Source organism: Ambystoma mexicanum, chromosome 14, assembly GCF_040938575.1.
Source record: "Ambystoma mexicanum isolate Mex_15411 chromosome 14, UKY_AmexF1_1, whole genome shotgun sequence".
NCBI classification, from domain to species: Eukaryota; Metazoa; Chordata; class Amphibia; order Caudata; family Ambystomatidae; genus Ambystoma; species Ambystoma mexicanum.
In genome coordinates, this window is record NC_090940.1 from 628,154,916 (window position 1) to 628,178,657 (window position 23,742).

The 23,742-nt window shown below is 49.6% G+C and overlaps 1 protein-coding gene across 1 annotated transcript in view; it reads left to right on the top strand.

Annotated features, from left to right (window-relative positions):
* The window catches only part of PSMA3 (proteasome 20S subunit alpha 3), a 261,063-nt gene that overhangs the window by 150,563 nt on the left and 86,758 nt on the right, over positions 1–23,742 (top strand). Inside the window, exon 6 of the mRNA XM_069638091.1 lies at positions 3,826–3,898. Within this exon, the coding sequence (XP_069494192.1) occupies positions 3,826–3,898 (73 nt within the window). The remainder of the gene's footprint in view (positions 1–3,825; positions 3,899–23,742) is intronic.

Consider the following 23,742-nt stretch of genomic DNA (forward strand, 5'->3'; position numbering starts at 1 on the left):
TCAATAAATCCATTAGGCTACCTACACACTGCCGCAAGGCCTAAAGCTAAATCCGGACACTTGACTCACCAGAGGCGGAATGTGGACGAATAGAGTGGGAATAGGGTTTGCGAGCAATTTCCGTGTTGTTCGCTGTTTATTCTTCTTTGTTACCCAAGATGTGGCGTACATGTCCGAGGAAAAGTGCAGGCTGCAGATGCGGTATCGATCACCCCTCTTCTCCTGTAAGACTTGTTGAACTCTACTTTCAAGCTCATCCAGTGGATATCCGCAATGTCTGACCCATTCTCTGATTCGATCAACAGTTTTCGGGAACACATGCATTGTAGTGGCTTCAGATTTCGCCTGGGTCTTCGAAGGGCAACCGCTAATCGAACAGTCAGGCATTGTTGACAAATCTCTGACAAAACAATATTCATGAATAAAGATTTGATGCAAAACTCTATACTAAACTCTGAACATGTGACTCGTCCCTTGGATGTTCTGTCTTGCACGAGAAGGAAACCTGCTTACATTATAGACTGGACCCCCGAAGGATGCAATTCGATGACAATTGACACAGATGAAAATAAATAGATCTATTGATAGCATAGCAATGGAAATTCAAGTCAATAGCAATGAGACCAATGAACATAGCACTATTGGGTACTCTACTCGCAAATAGATAGAAATTTTAAAATATGCGAAATATGACCAGGATACATGGCCTTACCTTGAGCAACAAACAGTTGGATTCAGCAAGCAGAGCAGTATGTTGCGGGAGAATAGGTGGATGGCCACAGGTAGCGCACTGATGGGTATGCTCGAAGCGGTCACAGAAGTTCACGGATAGCACGACGACGAGCAGATTAGCATAGATCTCAGTGGTTCCCAGGTAGCACGTTCGGGAGTTGACTTGCAAAGCACAAAGATGTTCTCATGAGACATATCGAGTGGTTTTTAAAGTATTAGAAACTGGGATGTGTTTGTGAATGAATGACGTATGTATGTCGTGGTATTAGGGGGGCGGCCTGCATCAAGGGGAGGCCTGCATGGAGACACGGTGTCTGAGGAGGCCATGTGACCGATGTCCCCTTGGCGTGGGATACCTTTTCAAGTGTACATGTAGTTTAGCACCTTTGCCTTTCGCGCCCCTGACAGCGCGCATCCACTGGCGCGCACCTCCTTTGATAGAGGGTGGGTGGGATGGAGGGGCCTGGGGCGTGCAGATAAGGCACAGGAAGACTGCTGAATGGAGACCCCTTGCCCTCTACTGCAGTATATCGTTGCCTATCAATAACAAATGCCACATACCGGAGATTCTTGTGAGCACAGACCCACACTTCAACCAGTGTATTATCGTGGTCAAGACCCTTGACCTAAGGCCTGTATAATCCAATGTTAATTGATATTATCGATATGTGTCGGCTTTTATAGAGACATTACCTACTGAAAGACTTTGAACAAGTGTTATTTAGTGCATGCATTATCGAGAATATTTTATTTTAGCTTAGATAGATAGTGACCACCATGCTTCACAGCGACCATAACCTTCACCAATTCGGCGCACAGTTGTCTGACGTCCATCCTTGAATGGAGACACACTTGATTCATTTAAAAAATCGAAACAACCGTTGTTAAAATATATGTGGTGTTTTATTTTGTAACTTATTTTCATGACACAAAAATACAAGACTTTAAACATTATACAGGTCAGGTTGCAGCACAGCAAGAGAAAATCCCCTGTACTGACCGCTGTCACTCGGGAACGTTTCTCTTATGGCACGAACGGCACAGGCGGGTATCACTCTTCGAACGTGGTGTCCAAGCCTCCCGTGGAGCCACCATGTAAAGGAACGATAGGCCACCAGCCTGTACCACCTGTGAAAAGGAATGAAACGAACTGTTTTTAAATGACCAAGATAAGTTTTCCCCCCCCCAGTGCCAAGCCCTTCTTGGTGATTTCGGTATTGCAACACTCAATACTTTCTAACATTTTCTCCTTAATTAACCCCTTCAGTGCCAAGGACGAGCTATCTCGTCCTTGGCACTGTGGAGGTAATCCCAAGGACGAGATATCTCGTCCTTGGCACTTAAAAGGTTAATAAGCATTTGTTGTCAATGACAATTCTTGTAACTAATGGCATTCAGCACGGACAAATGCTATCTAGACAATGCACACTATTGAACGACTTTCATGCGTTACTATGAGATGAATATATAATTTTGGATATAGTAGAAGACCATGAAATAGGAGTGGCATGACAAGCAGAGTATACTTACTGGTTACTCGGATTACGAGGACGAACAGTTGCGCGAAGTTCGTGCATAAGCACCATCATTATTCTCAAAACGGCCCGTGTGAGGCAGGCTGCCCTGAAGTCTGGCAGCTCGGTGATGCATTGCGGTCGTGGCTGCCTTCCGAAATGTAGGCCAGGCATCCCGAATTTTCTCGGCAGCAGCAGTTCTCGTCCTCGGTTGGCATTAGCTCGCACTTGCATGTGCACCAGGTGGAGACGCCGTCTATGCGACTAGGCCCAGGCGCTTCATCTGTTGAATCGTCCTCCCAACTGTTGTCCGAATCCCCATCATTTTCGCGTGCTTCCCTTTCCAGTAGTTCCTCCTCGGTATACTCGGGCTCGTACATGTAGGGCATTATTGTAGCCATTGTGTGGTAAACAAAGTACAATAATTTAGAGACGGTACAGGTGTTCACACGGGCTACAAGCGGCGAAGGTAGCTGACCAGAGCACAGAAACGGGTCACAGAATAACAGAGGAATGGAATCGAAAATCTGCTGCTGTGTGTTGTGAAACGGTCTGTTTATACTTATTGAGGAAAGAGGCGTCCTGCCATTTCCATGGCGACACGTCATTGGCTGAGGCGCAGCGATTGTTGGCACGAGACGTGCTTTGGTGTTGGGAAATGGGCGGTACGCGTCTGCTGATGACAGGCTCAGGGGCGGGGGATTTGATTTAGTGCCGCAAAAGCAGGTCAGCCAGGGCGATGGGGGAAATGATAGGATTATCACAAAATGGCAGCGCCCAGGTGCCTGTTTTCGCATGCGTTTAATGGACGAAAACTCGGGTAAGGTCCATAGGAAATCTTTCTAGAATCGAGCCACTTAGGCTTTCAAAAAACCTAGCCGACCGTAGGGACAATAACATTTTTTACCGGATCATGCCTTTAAGAGGGTGTACCGGCCAATCAGAGGATCAGGGCGGAGAGGCAGGAGGGAACAGGAAAAGAGGGTGGAATAACCAACCACGCACGAAACGCTAAAGCAAAATAAAAACCTAAGATTTTTCTATTAGGTACAGACTATTGGGGGAGGGGAGTGGGCACTTGCTTACTTCTGAGAAAGCGAGGCAGGGGTTGCACGGTAACACGCAAGCCTTACCTGTGTGCTGTGATAAGAAAGTGAACTCTGGCCTGCTCCAGGGGGGTCTAGTTCCCTGTTGCAGATTGTAACAGCCTTTGAGGCTAATCACGGTGTTGGTGGGCGGGACGGTGGGTGGAGAGAGCGGGGAAGCAGGAATCGGCCTGGGTCGGGAGCGGGTGGGGACTGGAGCGCTCGAGAGCGCGTTTGTTTTACAATTAAAGTAAGGATGGTGGTCGGCGTATCGCGTGTTCACGCAATCCTTACCTGTAGACTGTGCCCTAAGCAGTGGCCTGAGCACTCCCAAGGTGATTATGGAGATGATCAGGTGAGTGGATAGGATAGAGGGCATGTCGGCTACAAATTTTATAAAGGCTGGGTATTCCGATGACCAGGTTTTCTTCACTGCTGCCCTGCCTCTCCTCACACACTACAGTATTAATGAACTCTGATTTCCCTCCCCACAGTTTCATGATGGGATCATATAACGAAGATGATGGCGCTCAGCTTTACATGATAGACCCATCGGGCATTTCCTATGTGAGTATTTTTGTATTTAATTTCCATGTTTTATTTCTTGTTGCTGCACTGTGCACAATTTGTGAGCATTCCCTCAATGAAGCAAAGCATCTACTGCTAGGATTAATGATGTATTGAGTAGTACAGTCCATTAAGACTTCTGCAGTATAAAGTTGAGTGACAGTTCCACCTTGGAATATTTGGCTGTATCCCTAGCCTACTTTACCAGACGATTCGAGTCCTCATCAAAGGCCTCCACAGAGATGCAAAATCTCTGGGGGTCGTATCCTGGGTAAGCCCAAACCCTTTATTAATAACAATGTGTTTTTTCTGCTGCACCCTACTAGTGTCTTTTCAGAAAGCCACTCTTATATTTTTCCACAACCCCCAGGTGAGGGGTGTGAAACAATATAACCTAATGGCACAACAATGCCAAAAGGTAGCACAGACCTCTGTATAATGGTAGCTATTGCAGAGCAGACAGGCTTGACTCAAGGGTGGAAGGGGAAAGTGGAGTTATTGGCAACAGTCAGCCTAAAGAACACCCTAGAAGGGTGTACTGAAAAAAATCACTTTATTGTATGGTAACACATAGAATACTTAATGGCTAAAAATACGTACTTGAGTAAGCAAAACGGTGTATGTTAAACAGTATAGGCCACTGTTGTAAATTTTTTCCTCCAGTTCTATTGTCTGACCCAGGTTTAAGCAGAAAGCCCACTTAGTAGCAAAAGTGGGAGCAAGCACCCTGTACTTTTGCTGGCTGTACGGGGGTTCGGACTATGTCTTTTTGCTCTGTATTAAAATTCCTTATGAATCCCAAAGCAAGTTAGTCATGTAGCTAGGCTCGTGGTGGATCTTTCTCCTGTGCAAGGTGGTTCCACTGGGTGGAATCCATTTGACCTGGTTGGGTCCTTTTTCACCCCCCCCCCTTCCATTCATCAAGATAGAGGTTTAGTTTCCTGCAAAGACCTGGGGGGGGGGGGATATGACTCATCTGACTAGGATAGTTAAGTGGGTTGCTTGGGTCTATGGGCTACACCCCCCCCCCCACCTCCTCTCCCCTATGTTTTTGTTCTCCTCATCCCCTTGCATTACCGAGTTTACCACCATGTATAGGTCCTACATTTAGCATAGGAAAGAGACCTGTTTACTGCTTTGTTTATGTAAACTCTACTGTTTCACTGCTCAAGTACTTAATTTGATCTGTTTTATGTATACATATTTCTGAGGCTTGTGGAATCAGCTTAGATCACATGCTGTGCATAGGCCGACATCTAGTGGAAGCTGCGGAGTTCATTTGTTTTTCGAAACTCAAAGGGGCGTCGAACTAGGGCGTGTCAGAAACACTATCCTTAGTGTGACGTCCACTGTACCCATGATCCCTCACGTGTGTTGGACCCTCAGATTGTTTTTTTCCGCCATACTTGTCGGAAGCATATCCCTGTTTTCTCCAACCCTATGCCGAAGATCGACATTGGTGAATACGCTCGCTGCCAATTAGTAACATATGGAGAGTACTCCCTTTAAATTCTGCCCAAAGTGTAACCGTAAGTTTCCCTGGGTAGACAAACGCGATACGTGGAACTTGTCTCCCACGAGACCATCCTGAGGCTAATTGTAGAGCTTGTAAGCTCTTCAAGGCCAAGACACTCAAGGACTGCTCGACGAAGCGCTGGGCCCACTACGCCAGGCAACTAGAGGCCATGGGCGCCGTGGGTTCCTTCAGTGATGGCAGCGACGCCGCCTTATCGGACGGCGAGGGCACAGGGGTGACATCACACACCCATGCGCAAGCCCCTGACCTCGGAGGACTGACCGGCAGTTCAGTTATGTGCACAACACCCGGCAGCAAGAGCGCAACACACACTTCTTCCACCAAACACACTAACCCCAGCCGAGATTCGGCACGTATGTCGCGCAATCGGCAAAATAAGGCATCGAGAGCAGTCCGCTGATTCGGTGTCCTCTGGGCATTCCAGGTCACGTTCGCCTCATGACACACAGCAACCGTCCACGGTTGCAAAAGGTGCCACATTACCAAAAGTCATTGAGGGCCGGTTGTCAGAAGACTAATCCGACCTCTTCCCCCAAGTAGCATGTTCAACGTCTACTTCTGTAGTACGGTCGACGTCTGCTTCCGAGATTCAACGCCCCTCTTCCAAGACTCCGAATCTCGAGGCCAAGCGTTGAGACATTCAGAAAACCCTAAAGATTCAGGAAAACATTCCTCTAGTCATGGGAGGGGTGGAAAACAACATTAACAAAAACTCTGAACATCAGGTTCAGAAGGGAAAACAAAAAGAGAAATTCAATGTTCCTGACCCTGTCACCAAAGAAAAGTGTTCCTCCCACTCCTCAGGATATGGGCATGGATGAGGAACCGGAGCAAGAGAGGGTTATCCCCAGTTCCAAGCAATGAAACTCAGAGGACATTGATGGAGTAATGAGAAGGATGTCCTTTTTTGTAGAGTTCTACGAAATGGACCCTAAATATTTTCATTGCTATCAAAGTACACCAGCTATCTCTGCCCCTTCGGGATCAAAAGACCCTCAACCCCATACTAAGAGGCTCTGTTCTGAGACTCCAGTTCAGGGTTTGGTTTCAGACCCTTCAATAATTCAGCCTTACCAGCCATATGGTGAGGAGTCAGAAATACAGATGCAGTAAGACCAGACAGGGGTTGATTACTACGGGGATGAGGAGGACCAGGAAGAGGAAGATGAGGCGAAAGCCTACAGTCTTTACTCCCCTATTCCGAAGGATCACCCAGTGAATGACTCACTGGTTGATAATCAACCATTACTTAATGAGGTACTAGCTAAAGCTGCAGCCCATTTTCAAATAGACACACAGGGTGTCCAAGAAAATAGAGATTCTGCAGAAGAAATCCTAGGGGACAGGAAATCCATTGCCCAAGCTATGCCCATATTAAAATCAATCCAGCGCAGAATTGATCCTTCTCTGGTAACCCCTAATCTTACTCGGGAGGTTAATCCACGAGTAGAAAAAAATGTTTCGGGCCGCTCCCTCCGATCCCTTATACATAAGGGGTCAGTTGAAACCAGACTCATTGGTAGTAACAACCACCAGAAAGAGGGCGGGCACACCACTAGCTGCTTCAGAAGCACCCCATGACAAAGGGAGCAAGAAAATATATGCTCTGGGGAGGAAGGTGGCATCCACGTCAGCATACCAAGCACGGATTGCCAACACCACCACTCTGTTAGCAAGCTACAATTGCCACTGATGGGAACAAATAGCTGCCCTAATAGCCTCTGCACCTGAACCTCTAAAGGGCCAGTTGGCCCAAATTGCATCAGACGGAAGATCTGTGTCTGGATGCATCCTTAAGGCAAACTTCGATGCAGAAGATAATGCACGGAGATTAATAGCAGAATCAAACGCCATGCTTGGCTAAGACAATCCAGGTTCAAGCCCGAGACCCAAGCCACCCTCACAGACATGCCGGTAGAGCCGAATGTCCTATTTGGGAAAGTAGTGGAGGAGGCACTAAAGACAGCGAAGGGCGAATACGAGACTTTAAAATCCCTCGGCCAACTGACAAGCCCTCAAGTCAAAGGGGAAATAATTTTCGTCGCTTTTCGCAGCCAAAGCTCCCAGAGGGGTTCCAACTACTGTCATAATCGAGGAACCTCATGGGGCAGTAATCAATCCCAGGCTACTCAGGGTTTCACCAGAGGTCAACGCAGGGGCTGCACTGGGGGTAGAGGCAGCCCCGGTAGAGGTGGTACGTCACCCAATAAACAGTGACGTTCTGCTCCGGGTCCCTTCTCCTGCATCCCCAGTAGGGGGGTGCATTTCCACCTTCACCCACACATGGGAAGGGATCACTTCGGACAGATGGGTGTTGTCCACAGTGTCCGCAGGATACTGTACAAGAGCTACCAGAACGCCCCTGCAACCATCCTCCAAGACAGAAAGTATACGCCTTGGAGCACCAAAGAATCTTCCTCGAGGAGATCGTCATTCTCCTAGTAAAGGACGCGATGCAACTCGTCCCGGGCAACCAGGTAAACAAGGGTATTTTATTCAGCCTACTTCCTTGTGCCAAATAAAATCTAACGATGTGCCCAGTATTAGACTTGCGCCCTGCAAACAAATGTCAAGCCACAAAAATTCTGCATGACTACACTCCAGGAGGTAATCCCCCTACTAAAAAAGGATGACATGGCACATTGGATATGAAAGATGCCTATTTTCATATTTCCATGTTCCCAGCGCACAGAGGATTCTTGCGTTTCAAGATAGACAGCCAGCACTACAAGTTCAAGGTGCTGCCCTTCGGAATAGCCTCGGCTCCAGGGTATTTACCAGGGTACTGATGGTGGTGGCGGCGCACCTACGCAGGAAGTACCCTTACCTGGAAGACTGGCTGATCGCCGGGGAAACCCCCGTAATTTGCAGATTGAACATTCAAAGAACAATCAACCTCCTCTTCCAATTGGGCTTCTCAATCAACGAGAAAAAATCAAGCCTGGTGCCGAGCACCTCCAAAACAGTTCCTAGGAGCTGTCCTAAACACCCAAGAGGGGGTTGGCCTTTCCATCAGAGGAAAGAATTTGAAATCTGTTACAAATTCCACAATATCAGTCCGGTTGCCAAATAAGGGTACGCAAAGCGATTTGTTTGCTAGGCATGATGGCTTCTTGCATTTACCTGGTTCACCACGCGTGCCTGTGCATGCGACCAATGCAGGAATGGTTGGCGAAACAGTGGTCTCAAGCAAGTGGTCAGTGGGACACTAGTACAAAGTCTTTGCTGGTGGACAAGAGAGAATCTTACAAAGGGGAAACCCTTTTACGATCCAGAGATACAAGCCGTCGTCACAACAGATGCCTATCTGGCAGGGTGGGGAGCTCACTACCTTAACCACGACCAACCAACCCCAAAGTAAGCCACCTGGACACCCATCTCGGAGCTGGTTGAATTTCCTCAGAGTTGCTACAGGAAACCATTTAGCCCGGGAGAGGTTCACCAGATTGTGTTACATTTAAGCTGGCCTAAAGCGTTTGTAAGATTCTCTGGACTCCCACAAAGCAGGACTGGCCAAGCCTGAGCCCCCTCTGCAGAGTGCGGGACACCAGAAGCAAGGACAGTCCACTTTGACAGCCAGGAACCGCGCTGATTGCTATTTGCTGTACCGCACCGAGCTGAAACGCGAAAAAGCCACTGAAAGTGAAGTTTGCAGTTTTGGCAGTCCCAGTGCAGTGCAGGAGTCCCCCGACATCCTCCCTCTTGTCCCAACGACTGAGGCCCAGGAACAGTGAGATCTGCAGAGCTGCACAGGAACAGAGTCTTCAGCTGCATCTTTTCTTCTTTACCAAGGTACTGTAAAAAAATTTTTTTAAAAAAAGTATAAGAGAACTTACCTCTTACTGTAGAAGTGCTTGTAACTTTCACAAGTCTAATCAGCTTGTGGCCCTACATTTGATTCTTCTTTTCATCAGACTCCTAAGAACTTGTGCAGAGACTTTTCCATTGACTTACCAGAGGTGCTTTATCCTATCCGAAACTTTTGCCCATTGACTTTGGTTTAGCTTATTGAATTGAATGACCCTTCTAGTGAACTTTAAAAGTATCTGCACTGCTTAAGAATATTTGTGGTCTCTTGTGCTCTAATATCATTTGCCTTTTACCCACTTTTTAAAGAGTGTTCTGAATGCCAACAGTAAGATATTAATGTCCCCAGCACCTTTGTTACTGAAGTCACTGTTGGGTGCAGGTTGTCTGTGGGCCATCCCCAAAGGGTCTTGTCTGATTCAGAAACTCAGAGTGTACAGTATTGAAGTATATTTGTATGTTACTATTCTATTGCTCCCTTCTGAAGAAGGCTTTATAACTGACTGATATATTAATAATTGTTTATGCAAGAAACCTTGAGTGTAAGAGTTTATTTGAATACCTGTAACTGTGAATCTTTGTGTACCTCCACTACAGCTCACATTTCCAGTCTTGAGATAAGCCTGGCTGCTCAACACGCTACCAAAACTGTTATACCTATAGTCATAGTTGTTTGTAGTGTTCCCAGAGGGTACTGCATTCAAACATTGTCTAACGACCCCAGGCTCCGGCTACTCCTCCACCTCCGCAGGATATGGATGAGGAGGATCCAGACACGCCATCCTCAGCCAGAGCGTTCCACGAACGTCTTGCATAGCTGGCGGACTACCTGGGCCTACCCCAACCCGAGGTTGAGCAGCCGGCAGAGGGAGTTCTGGCTGAAGTCCTCACAAGACGCCCCTCTGCCAAAACGGGGATTCCTCTGCAGACCGATGTAGTCTCACTGACCAAGAAGGGTTGGCTGAAGCCCTACTCTGGCCAGCCTGTCAATCAACACCTGGACGCCAATTACAGGCAGATGGAGGGGGATACATGCTTGCTATCGGCCCATCCTCAGCCACACTCCTCGGGGCATCGCTGAAGCATCACTATACTACAACCTTCAGTTGTCCTCAGCGGCGCTGCTATGCATGGAGGAGATCTTGGAGGCGTACGAGAAGAAACTCTATTTCAATGCGTCCTTGCATCTTCGTCAGGCCAACGCCGATGCCGTGCTGGCTGCCGCAAACCAAAGGTTAGAGCCGGAAATTGCAGACTTCCTCTCGGAACTCCCTGCGCAGTGCCAATCACGTTTTAAGGCAGAGCTGGCTGCGGCCAAGCTGGTGGTGCAGGACCTCATGGAATCCACTGTGGCCCATATTGACACCTCTGGCCGGGCCATCTATATCGGCACGGACATGAGGATGACATCCTGGCTCTGGGCGACGAAATTCAACCTGGACGTCCAGGAACACATATTAGATCTACTGTTCGGTGGGGGGGTAAGGGGGTGGCCTCTTCCATTCCACTACGGACAAAGAGCTGGACAAGCTGTCATGATGCCTACCCCCAGGCATCCGGATCAATCCCATCCGCCCCGGGAGCAGGCATCCAGACATTATTTAAAACCCCAGCAGCCCCGGCTGGGGGCTGTCTGGGTTCAGTCCTGGCGCCTTAGGCGCCAGGCTCATAGACATTACTTACCTCATGCAGACCATGCTGCAAATGAATCCAAGCCAACGTGAGGCCTGGATGGGGCTATTTTACTACAGGGACTATTTTTTACTTGGGTGTGGTTCTGGGGAACTTCTTACCTGGAACTATTTTGGAGGCTATTTAAACCACGCCCGAACAGCAGCACACGCTTCGCGTTATTCTGCACTCAGCAGCGTAACGCTCACCGTGCCTGCAGTCAGCATCCAGTCTTCTGCCACGCCCGCCTCGAATCCGGAGCTCCTAGAAAAAGGGGAAAGGAGGATGAAAGGTTAGATCACGGACATTATTTTATTTCCTTACCTGATTCCGGATCCAGCATGTCTCCGAGCCTGGAAAGGACATTATTTCTGCTCGCTTAGCCAGCGCTGCGCCATACTCACCAGTCCTCACAGCATCTTTCGATTCGGCGCTGCCTCCATCATTTTCTTCGCCGAACTCCAGCACCTGGGGAACAAAAGAGATAACAAGGTGTGATGCTGGAAATGCATCGGAGGGACAGGGCCTCCTTATACTTTACTACTTTTTATCGTATGTTCTGTCGTGTTTTCCGCGCAGGAGTCCATGTGAGACTCCTGGCGGTGCAGCTCTTTTGGTTTGGTGAACGGACCTGTGGGATACCCTTATGGCACCCATGGGTGGGGGTACAACCCTGTGCCCCTAGTGTATGTTTTTGGGCACCTGTGGGTGGCCCGCAGAGCAGGGTATGGGCTGGTGGCAGCTCCATGCTGAATTTGACAGGTGCGCGGAGTATCCTCCATTTTGGGGATACCCCGGCCCTGCCATTGGGATCAGTTGATTCCTGATGAAAAACAAGATGGCCCCTGTGGCCTCTTGCTTTCTATTACCTATTACCTTGTTTTCCCAAAGTCCTGGGAAGCCCTGACTCTGTCCCTTCCCCCTGACTGGCTGTTGGGTGGAAATACCATATATGGTGTTGTTGTGAAGGCCCGGCCAGACTAGCTGGAGCCTTCCCAGTGATGTATGACTCACCAGTCCTCACAGCATCTTTCGATTCGGCGCTGCCTCCATCATTTTCTTCGCCGAACTCCAGCACCTGGGGAACAAAAGACATAACAAGGTGAGCCGAGAGAGCCAACAAATATAATCTCTTTTACCACCATAGACTTACCTGATTACCACCGGAGGCATTAACCTTTAACACGCCACATCTTCTTATGCCGCACCTGTAAAGGGAGAGAACACAACAAGTTAAACACATGCAACTTTTACCAGACAGTGTTGAGTAATACAGACTCTTACCTGAACGCCATCAGTTGCCACAAGGCAATGTTCTCTCGGACCCCTGCAATTCAAAAGGGGAAAATGGAACAAGAGTGAACATCGGACATATTGAACTCTTTGAACTTTATACTTACGGGACCTCAGAGTCAATATTCATCCTGAACTCTTCCAGCACCTTCAAACCAGTGAAGTACATGGTATCTACGCGTCCCTGCATTCCACGCAGGATGGAGAGCTCATCATTTAAAAACATAAGGTGAGATTACTGTAAGGGGATATCGGAGGTGACTAGTGGGGAGAACAGTGGGGTGCCATCACTAAATCCACGGGTGGCTAAATCCCTTTCTCCACTTGTAGGAGAATACTTCTACGGGTCAAGTAGACGAGATTAGGCGGGCCAGTCCAGTCTGTCATCTCTGCACTACGCATCGCGTTGGTGGAGACCGCAGCTGTCCGAGTCCGATCGACTCCCCTGTGGGAGCCAGGTGAGTGTAACACAAGAAGAAAAACAGCTCACAAACGGCCAAATCTTTATCCATCTTGACAAAGACCACGCCCAAGTCGTACACCCAATCACAGCAGCCCTCAGACAGGCGGCATACGTATGGAGGGTTTCGTGGCGTCCAGGAACGGAGATCCAGGCAGCCGGAATGTTCGCCGTCTCAGAACTGGTGCAAGCAACAAAAAGGGAGGGGTTGTGCGGGGTGGGGGGTGTAAGGGCTTTTTCCAGTCCCCCTCCTCTGCGACAGCCTCTGATGGAAAGAAGGCATGTCGCGCCCCTTCGGGTCCACGTGTCTCCAGTGGGGGGCAGGTTTGCTCTCCATGCACATTTCTGGTACCAGAAGTTCGCAGACCCCTGGATTCTCTCCATAGTATCCACAGGGTATCGCCTTCCCAACCCATCCTCTCCTCCCCTCCCTCTCGTTGGGTCAGCAACTCTTCTGGCAGAGATCCGGTCGCTTGTAGAGAGCCAGGCAGTGGAGGAAGTCCCAGCCTCCCAGCAAGGCTTGGGCTTTACTCCAGGATTTTCACCATTCAGAAGAAAAACCAGGCGGGCCTGAGTTGTGCTGGACCTTTCCACCCTCCACCTCTCCTTACCCCTACAAAAATTCAAGATGGTTACGCCAGCTTTTATAGCGGAGACATTGTGCAAGGGAGACTGGGTGTGCTCACTGGATCTGAAGGATGCGTACCTACACGTCCCGATTTGGCTGCCCCATCGTTAGTTCTTTCCTACGGTTCAGGTTCATGGGCTACCTTTTTCAATACAAGATCCTTCCTTTTGGCCTCAATTCGGCCCCCAGGGTCTTTACCAGGCTCACGAATACAGTGGCTGCCCTCCTCAGAGCCCAGGGCCTTCATCTATCCATACCTCAACAACTGTCTCGTCAGGGCTACATCTCCGGAAGCGGTTCATCACTCTTCCCATGCCCTTATGAACGCACTGCACGATCTGGGCTTCTCGCTCAATCTCAAGAAGTCGCAGCTGCAGCCCACGCAGACTGACATTCTTGGGCCTCATCTGGGACACATGATCCGAGAAGGTATTTCCATCGGAGGACAAGATCTCGGCCATCAAGAGGGCCACCACCCAGTTCCTCAGCCGAGAGGTGACATCAGCATGGTGGTACCAGCATCTCTTGCGTCTCTTGGCGGTGATCTTATTAGCCGTTCCACACACAAGATTGAGGATGGGGAGGATTCAGCTGCTCTTCGCGGCCTCATGGAACCAGGAGCAGGGCTCCCAATCCGAGATTATCAACGTTCCTCAATCTCTCCACCCGGACATAGCATGGTGGTGCAGGGACTGCAAACTGCGGAAGGACAAGCCCTTTCGGCCACCCACCCCACAAGCCACCATCACCACAGACTCGTCGCTCGAGGGCTGGGAAGCCACCCTGGAAGATCTCTGTCCAGGGCACCTGGACTCGGCAGGAATACCATCAATAGGTTAGAGCTGAACGCCATCTGGCTAGCACTCGGAGCATTCCTACCACGTCTCGGGGGCAAGGTTATCCTCATCCAGACAGACAACTCAACCAGCATGTACTATATCACCAAGCAGGGAGGAACCAGACCCCTCCCTAACCCCTCCCCCCCCCTCTGTTCAGACTGGCAATCAGCATGTGGGAGTGGGCCCTGGAAAACGGCATCTACCTCACGCCAGTCAATCTTCCGGGGGAATACAACCTGGAGGCACAGGCTCAGCAGGTGGGAGCAGACAATTACAAGTGGCAGCTAAACAACCTCGCTATTCAGATCTTCAATAGGTGGGGTCATCCCCCAGGTGGATCTCTTTTCCACCTGGCACAACAAGAAGTGCCCTCAGTTCGCTTCCTGGGCAACACATTTCAGCTTCAGTAGAACGACATGGCGGCTTACGCCTTCCCGCCCACTCTGTTGATTTAGAGTGGTTTGCAAGATCAAGAGGCGTCTCGCCAACTCAACCTCATTCTAATAGCTCCATAGTGGCCGGCCAGGCCATGGTTTTCGTAGCTGCTCAGCCTCTCGGAGATGCCTCCGATTCACCTCCCGCCAGGCCCAGCACGTCCTCTGGCACAGCAGGGGGGCAGGGTCATCCACCCCATGCCTCAGAAAATAGCCCTTACAGCGTAGTGCCTGAGCAAGTAACGCTGTGGCTCCTCAGCCTCTCCCAGGCTAATCTGGAAATCGTGCAGGGTGCAAGGAGCAAGGCTACCAGGGCCCAGTATAAAGGTAAATGGACCAGGTTCTGCCACCGGGTAGACTCCAACGAAATTACCCCGTGTCATGTTATTTGGACGATGTGCTCTCCTTCTCGGCGCACCTCGCCCACTGGGGGGGGGGGGGGTCAAGGTGGACACCTGCTGTACATACCTCGCAGCCATCGGAGCCCACAGGAACTCTGAGGCGGGGGATCTTCTCCTCCTCCAATCCTATCGTCAAACATTTGACGGGGCTCGCAAGGCTCTACCCGCCCATCAAGAGGCCGCACCCCATGTGGGATCTTAACATAGTCTTGGGCGCTCTGACGCACTAACCGTTTGTGCCAATGGCATCCACGGACATCAGGATGGTCACCATCAAGACCGCCTTACTGGTCGACCTCGGCTCGTAGAGTCAGCAAAATCAGGCGCTGGTTGCCTCTGAACCATATACTACCTTTCACAGGGACGAAGTAGTCCTGCGGACACACCCAGCATTTCTGCCCACAGTGCCCTCTGCTTTCCTCTTGAACAAGGAAATAGTCCTTCCTACGTTTTTGCCGATCCTAAGGACGAAGCACAGAGTGCTGCACTGCCTGGATGTCAGGTGAGCCCTTAAGTTCTACTTGAACAGGACCAAGGGCTTCTGCAAATCGGATGCCCTGTTTGTCACCTTCGGAGGCTCAAGACCAGGCTATCGGGCTTCCAAGGCCTCCATATCCTGATGGATGGTCTCGGCCATCAAAGAAGCTACGAGGGCCAGCACAAGTCACTTACGGCCAACATGCATGCCCACACAGTCAGGGCCAAGGCAACAGCCATCGCATTCCAGTGCCATGTCCCTTGGCAAGTCGTAAGCAGGGTGGCCACCTGGGCCATTGCCTCGGCTTTCTGCAAGCATTACTGTTTGGATGCCATCTCTAGATCTGACGCGGCTTTCGTACAGGCGGTTCTCAGGAACCTATTTGCTTAAGGAGAGTCGCCTCTCCACCCTGGGGCTACATTCAGTTGTAATCGCCCATGCAGAATGGAGGAAAGGGGACGGGACGTAAGAGTAATTATAAGTTACTCACCGTAGTGACTAACGTACTCTTAGTCTATAGTCCCCTTTCCTCCATACGTCCCACCAATCTACCCCCTAATAATACTGGTGTCATTAGGCAATGTTCAATCTATTGTCGACACGTCAATGGGGACTGAGGTGTGGCGCTGGAGGGCAGAGTCAGGGCAGCGCATGCTCTATGCGCCGCACCCCTGCGTGCCTCTAATGTTAAAGGGGAAGGTTTTTTTCTGGTGAAAAAGGTTCTGTCTCCCGTCCCTTAGAAGCAACGCCCCATGCATTTGGAGTAAAGGGGGATTTAGGAGTAAGAGTAGGTTAGTCACTACGGTGAATAACTTATAATTTTTCCCTTATATCTGTGTAGTCTACTCTTGGGGTGTGTATTGGGATCCTGAATATACCTATTCTCAAGCCTTCTTAATTCCCTTGATTGAAGACTGACTGCTCCTGTTAGGTAAGATTTTCATAGTTTGGATAAATCTTCCTGACCTGTGTCAACCACAGAAGGTTTTGCTTGGACTTGGTAACTATTTTCCCTTTTCCCTAGGTGAGTGGGAATCTTTTTTTTTTTCCCCCTTCACCTAGTGTTACTCTTTTTATGGGTGAACGTTTTATGTCTCTCCATAGTGTATGGTTGAAGTTATAGTTTCCTTTTGACTTCTGTTAATTTCTTTCATGTACTTGGGTGAACTACCGTTCCCAAGTAGTAAAGGGGTATTATCATCCAGTTACATTTTGTATAAGAGAGCCAGCGCATCCCACCTTATGTGGAGTGCTGGGGGATACAATGTATCCCCTTTCTTAGTTACCTGGTAACATTTTGTTACAATTGCGAGTTTTACATGAATGGCTGGTGGCAGCGTTTTTACCTTTACAACTTTTAGTCTTTATTACCTGCAGGCTGTTAATTCAGCCTCTGTAACGTACAGAAGAGCCATAATTTTTCTAAAATGGTGGGCTCCTTTTTTTTTCTCCATTTCTTGTGTGCCTGCTGTTTCTGAGGTCTTCCCCTGCCATTCAAGTCGGGAACGGCCTCAGTAGAAGTTTTGTCTTCGGCGGGAATCCTTTGGATTCTGCGCCCAGGTTCCAGAGTGTCTGAGAAGGCAGGAAGCGAGGTAGGAGTCCAAAACTCTGCAGCCCTTTGCCTTTCACCTTGCTTGAAAGGAACCAACTCCCAGTGGGGTCTGGCAGTCCTGATGGGACAGCCAGATTGCCCCTTGCTGTAAATTGCATGGAGAGAATGCAGAAGTTGTGCTGTAGTTCCTGTTAAATACTCCGAACCTGGAAGCTGCTGACAAGTCTGCCACTGGAGCTGAATCCGAAGAGTAAGATAAAGAAAAGATGGCTGTATCGATTTCCAGTGACCGGAGAGCCTGCTTTAACCCTTCCTTCCAATCAGCCTGTGGGTCCCGAACGAGACAACTCCTACTTAGGGGCTGATGAGATCCACTAGCCTCAAGGACTGCATGATGAGCCATCCTACAACGTGCTGCAACCTTGAAGGGCTGCGATACCCTGGGACCTCGAGTCACTGTGCGGTGCATGGTTTTCCGAAGACCGGATCAATCCGAAACTTTGGCGACCTCCTCCTGGATCTCCAGACACTATTTGAATCCCAGAGGTCCCCTCACCACAGTGCAGGACCGAGAGAGTGATGAGAATTTGCCCAGCGATATTAGTTCTTTATCTGGCTGTTGAAAATGGCGCAAAAACTACAGAACCTAAACCAGCCACGAAGAAACCCTTGCCTGCAGTCTTCCCCGTTTAATCCCTGCTGCAAAATCCCTTCCAGTGTCCATGACTAGGAATAGATCGACCATGTTTTCGGCTGCAGATCCTGAAGATGTCCTACTGCAAACTCTTCTTCTGTGCAGAGGTGTACTGTGTTGGCTTGGGTATTACTTACCTTAAGCCTTGTGTGATTCCTGTGTAGCTTTTGAGGTGATTCATGTGATTGGGAGTCCTCGCCTCCATTTCACTCTGGCCCACTGCTGGAATCCCTTTAAGGGTGTATTCGCTGAAGTCCCTGTACCCTAACTAACTCTAACGTGAACTACTTGGTTATTTTGAAGAGACTTCCTCTTGAAGAGACTTCCTCAGGAACTCTTGACTTTACCTGCACCTGAACCCTATCTCAACCTGCCTACAGCTGGCACCTAGACCACTAGGTCTCATGCAATAGAACTCATGCAATAGACTAGGGAAGGACTGGATAAGAAAAGCGTTCTGTCTTAAAGGGTGTCCAATCATTAATTCAAAAACAAAAGGATTGAATGCAATACATTCGCGTCAAAAGGACTGGGAAAAAATATATATTTTTTTTTTTGGTAAAGGTAAAAATGTTTTTTGGCCAAAAAAAACTGGGGGGAGGGCAAAAAAAATGCATTCGTTTTTAAAAAATGTTTTTATTCCGGCCCTTTTGTTTTGAGTGTATTGTTATTCAAACCTTTTGTATTCGAATCTTTGACCCTAAACCGTCTTAAAGTATATTAAAAGTTCATTACTTGTGAGAGTTGGTTGGTAACTGTCCCTCTGAAAAATTTGCAGTTACACAAATCCTTACTATCCTTTGAATGTGTTTTGCCATTCTGAAAAGTATATATATAAGGTTATCTTACTCACCTGTGAATTGGTTCCCCCACTTCCTAAAAAGTAATGCTGTTGGCTTCACTTTACTATTTCTGTTAGACTATAAATGTATAATTTTACCAACTGGGTTTTGTTTTCCTCGACCTGCTGTTTAGCCTGTCTTTGATGTCTGCCTGGGGTTTTACCTACCCTGTATAGCTATGTGCCATTCTCAATAAGTGCGCTGTGGGTGTAGCTGGCACTGGTATGCATGGATAAATCCTAAAATAGGAGTTCCTGCTTACCTTAGTCTGTGTTCCACTGATCTGATAAGCAACTGTAATAGTTTATTATACCATTAGGTCGGTATCGGGTAATATTGTCCCCGTATATAATGTCGCCGTACATATAGTCGCAGGGAAACAGCATAGGCAACGTTATTGCTGATGCTTGTGTAATCTGCTTAGATCACATGCTATGCATAGGCCGACATCTAGTAGAAGCTGCGGAGTATAACAGTTGTTGTTTTTGAAATTCGAAAAGGAACATCGACAGGGGGTGCCAGTAATACTTTCCCGTGTGACGTCCGCTGTACCCATGATCCCTCATGCCCCGAGGTCCCTCGGATTGTTTTTTTCCGCCATAGTGAGCTTTCGCATATAAGCAGAGTGCATGTTTCGGCTTACGCCATTGAACTTACAAAGTATTTAAGATTAGTATATCTTTCTGTTGTTTATCGATGCTGTGCCTCGACGCGGTGAAGACTTCAAGAAAAGGACAAGACTAACCGCCGGACAGAGATCTTGACGGCACCACCCGGCCTCGGACGGCCCATCGGGCCTTGGCCTTACAGTAGGGAGAGTGAGGGGTGGTCATAACATCATGTATTTTCCCACCCCTTCCCTGAGTCTCCCAGCTGTCTGCACCCATTATGGAGCGTACTCTTTTTAAAATTCTGCCTGTCTTGCAATAAAAAATACACGTGGGTCGACAAGCACAAGGTGTGTAACCTTTGTTTGCATCGGGACCACGACGAGGCTCATTGTCGGGCCTGTAAGCGCTCCGACCCAAGACCCTCAAGGATAGACGTACGAAATGTTGGGCCCATCACACCATGCAGGCCGAGGCCACCATGGACGTCGAAGGGGCATTCAGCGACAGCAGCGACGCCGGCCTCTTGGACAGCGAGGGTGACGTAGGAACCTCTGCATTCCCCAGTGCTAGCCCGCGACCATAGCAGACAGGCCGGCGGTCCTGTTATGGGGATGACACCCGGCGGGAAGGGCACCACACTCCCCCACACTAAGCACACACCCCACGGCGATGTGAGTGTAGTCACACGCTGAGAGTCGATGACGAATGGCAAATCCTCGAATTCACAGTATTCTGAGCGCCCCGAGCGGCCGCCTCCATGATAAGACCGCTAAGACAAAGGACGTCGGCTTCAAAACCCCCTCGCCCGGCCTCGCGATGTCGAAGGATGTCACACAAGCCGTTCCCGTAGTCGAGACTCGACCTACACACAGGGAGAAGCCCAGGGAGTCTGGTTTGTCCCGTTCTGTCGAAAAACATGTCCCCCGGGCCCCTACTGCAGTCCCCAGATCTAGAAAGTCGTCTTCCAAGAGCAAAGACCATAAGGACAAACAAAAATCCAGTTCCTCTCATAAGGAAAGGAACACAGGGGATAAAAGGGACAAGTCTAGGGAACAGCCAACTACCCCACTGGAACCTGATGGTATTCCTGTACAGGACATTACATATGAGCCTGATCCTACACATCAGCCTGATCCTATCTATTTGGAGGAGGAGGAGGAGTTATATAGTGGGTTACCTACCCCCTTTACCCCTGCCTCTACCTACCCGGGGATTATCCCCAGTTCAGCTGCCTCGTCTTCCCAGGATATAGATAGGGTTATGAGGCGCATTACCTTTCTCCAGCATTGGATCTTTCATGGATTCACATGCTTAGAATATTCCCCGTCGTCAGGCTGGGAATCCCCGGTACATTATATAGACCCTTTCCCGTAGGAAAACTTTTTCGGCGCTTATGCGTCCTATCCACCTCGTTTTGTATCATGCGTGCCCGCACCGTCAGGACGTCATGATATAAATACAGGACCCGCCCCCGCGCTCCCTCAGATTTCAACCGTCTTTCAAAGTAGTGGGATCCTCGTGATTACTACTAGTGGAAACTAGGTTGTTTTTTCTGTTTCGCTTCGGCGACGTTCAAATTCTGGAGAATTATGTCTGGAAAAGCGTTATTTCGCCCTTGTGCGACATGTGGCCTCAAAAAAGTTTATGAAGGAGATGGCCACATGGATTGTATCTACTGTCTCCACCCGCACCACACGGCGGATACATGTGAGATATGCCAGGGTTTCTCCCAAAAAACCCTTAAGGACCGTAAAAGAAGGCTGGTCGACTGGCTTTATGACGGAGCGGGTGCCTACCCGGCTTCGGAAGTTGGCTCCACGGCCTCCAGGAGCAAGTCGGAACCTCCATCGAAAAAGGTACGGCCAGCGGAAATCCGCGCTGAGGACAAGCATAAGGGGAAGCATGCTGGGTCTTCCTCATCACATAAAAAGCCCTCCTCCTCCTCATCTAAGACGGAGAGGCAAGCGCTGTCAAAATCCTCCTCAGGGGACCGTCCCAGGTCTTCCGTGAGTCGAGACGCTTCAGCCGGGAAGTCGGCATCGAAATCGGCGATGAAGTCTAAGGGCTCGACGACGACTACTTGCTCGTCGACCTCGGTGTCATTGACGATGCCTATTACCGTTCAGGCAGCAGCGGTTGGGATTCCTTCGTCGACGGAGACTCAGTCTATGGCTTGGCTGCCAGAGGTCTATGACCCGATCCCCCCTGAAGTCTTACTGCAGCCAGACACGGCCTGCTCGGCGGAAGGAGAAGGTGGCATGGTTCTGCAGCCATCGGATTTGGGCTTACGGCCTTCCACGTCGGCGACGAGTGCGAGTGGGGGTATGGTACCTATATCAACGTTACTGACCCCCCAGACAGTTTTGTCTCGATGTGCTTAATACTCTTCAGAAGCTACTGCAGCGGCTGGATACGCAGATCCCTCAACCTGGGACTTCATCGTCACCTTTTTCTGTACCTTCCGTCGACGAGCAAACTTGTGCGGCTCGCTCGACGACTAAAAACCCATCGACTCCCCAGGCGGTAAAAGATCGTCCTCGAGCGCAGGAGGAGGGTGAGTTGTCGGAGTCCGATTCTATACTGGGTGACTCAGGGTCAGACATTTCCCTGTCACCGTCGAGGGACCCAACATGGAATTCGGATGTAGAGGTAGAGTCTACGAGGAGCCAGACACAGCCATCTTCTCCGGATGATGTGGGAGCCTTCCATGCAATGATGGGAAAAGCGTGTTCCGAGTTCGGCTTGATTCCTGAGGAGCAGAAGAAAGACTGTTTCCTTTTTGACCATATGGGTCAAAGGAGGAAATCGGTATTTGCCATCCCAATTCTGGACCACGTGTGGCAAGAAGGTCTCAAGACGATGCGCCATCCGTTCTCGGAGCCGGCTATAAAGGGGCGGATTGAGAAAAAGTTTAAAGCTCCGGAGTCCACTCCAAAATGTCTAACATCACAACCTCTGTCAGACTCGGTGGTGTCGGCGGCAGCGGCTAGGAAGGCCAGGGTACAGCAAAAATGTTCAACTCCACCAGAAAGCGAGGCTAGGAGGCAAGACGCCTTTGGAAAAAAGGTGCTCTCGGTCGGCGCGACGACGGTAAGAGCAGCCAATTCCTTAGCGATCGTGTCACGATACGATAGAGAAATGTGGCACAAACTAGCCCCTATCCTAGAACATCTGCCAGACGAACACCGGAAAGCAGCCATGTTACTGGTGCGGGATGGCGAAGAGGCTTCGAACCACGCAATTAATATTGCAGTTGACCTAGCAGAGTCTGGCTTCAAACAAATCAACCATGGCGTAGTACTTCGTCGACAAGCGTGGCTCAAATGTACTACTTTCCGTCCTGAAGTCCAGTACAAAGTCCTTGACATGCCATGTGAAGGGGAACACCTGTTTGGAGAAAAGGTTGATGAAGCTTTGAAGGGGATGAAGGAAGACACGGATACTGCTAGGTCCCTCGGCGCCCTCCAAACGGGTAGAAACTTTCGCTCTTTTCGCCCCTTTAGGGGTGCTTCTGGAAACTCCCGCTTTGGAGCCTCGAGGGACCGTGGATTTAACAGGCCCTCGTACTCTTCACAAGGGTTCAGACGAGCGTCCCAGTCGGCACGTAGAAGCAGAGACTATCAAGCTTCCAGGCGGCGAGGCTCGGGTCCCTCGTCGACGAAGAACAAGCAAACCAGCAACCAATGACGGCCTTCGGAACGTCCTGGGGGGCCGAGTCTCTCATCACTTCGACCAATGGAAATGCATCACCACAGATCGATGGGTTCTGGACACGATTCGCATGGGTCATGCGCTACAATTCAAAGACAGGCCTCACGTCTTCCGCCTGTATTTTCGACCCAGCCCCACCTCCGAATCCTACGACAAGAGGCGGCGCTTATGTTGCGAAAAGGAGCGGTAGAGAGAGTTCCTGTGGCACAGGAAGGACACGGAGTCTATTCCCGGTTCTTCGTTGTCAAGAAGCCAAATGGAAAATGGAGGCCCATTCTCGACCTGAGAGTACTCAACAAATGGCTAAAGAGCCTAAAATTCAAAATGCTAAAGCTCCAGGAGGTTATCAGGTCGGTGCAACCCATGGATTATCTATCGTCACTAGACCTTCAAGACGCCTATTTTCACATCCCAATACGCCCACGACACAGGAGATATTTAAGGTTCGTCGTCGGGAGAAAGCATTTTCAGTTCAAGGTCCTCCCGTTCGGGCTCAAGTCCTCCCCCAGGACGTTCACCAAGTGCTTGGCCCCTATAGCGGCCCATTTAAGGAAGGATGGTCACCATGTCTATCCATATCTAGACGACTGGCTGGTCAGAGGTTCGTCCAGGGAACAAACACGAGACAGTCTAAGGGCCACAATGTCCCTCTTACAGGAACTGGGCTTCGCAATAAACTTCAACAAGTCCTCCGTAGAGCCTTCGAGGACCTTGGTCTTTCTAGGAACGGAGTTTCATACACACACAAGCCTGGTGAGACCATCCAGCGAAAGAATTCAGAAACTTCAAAGCAAGGCGTCGGAATGGAGATGCGGTACCAAGGTGTCAGTGCGCAAATACATGTCCCTGCTAGGGACCATGTCGTCCTGCATTCCGTTGATAAGCA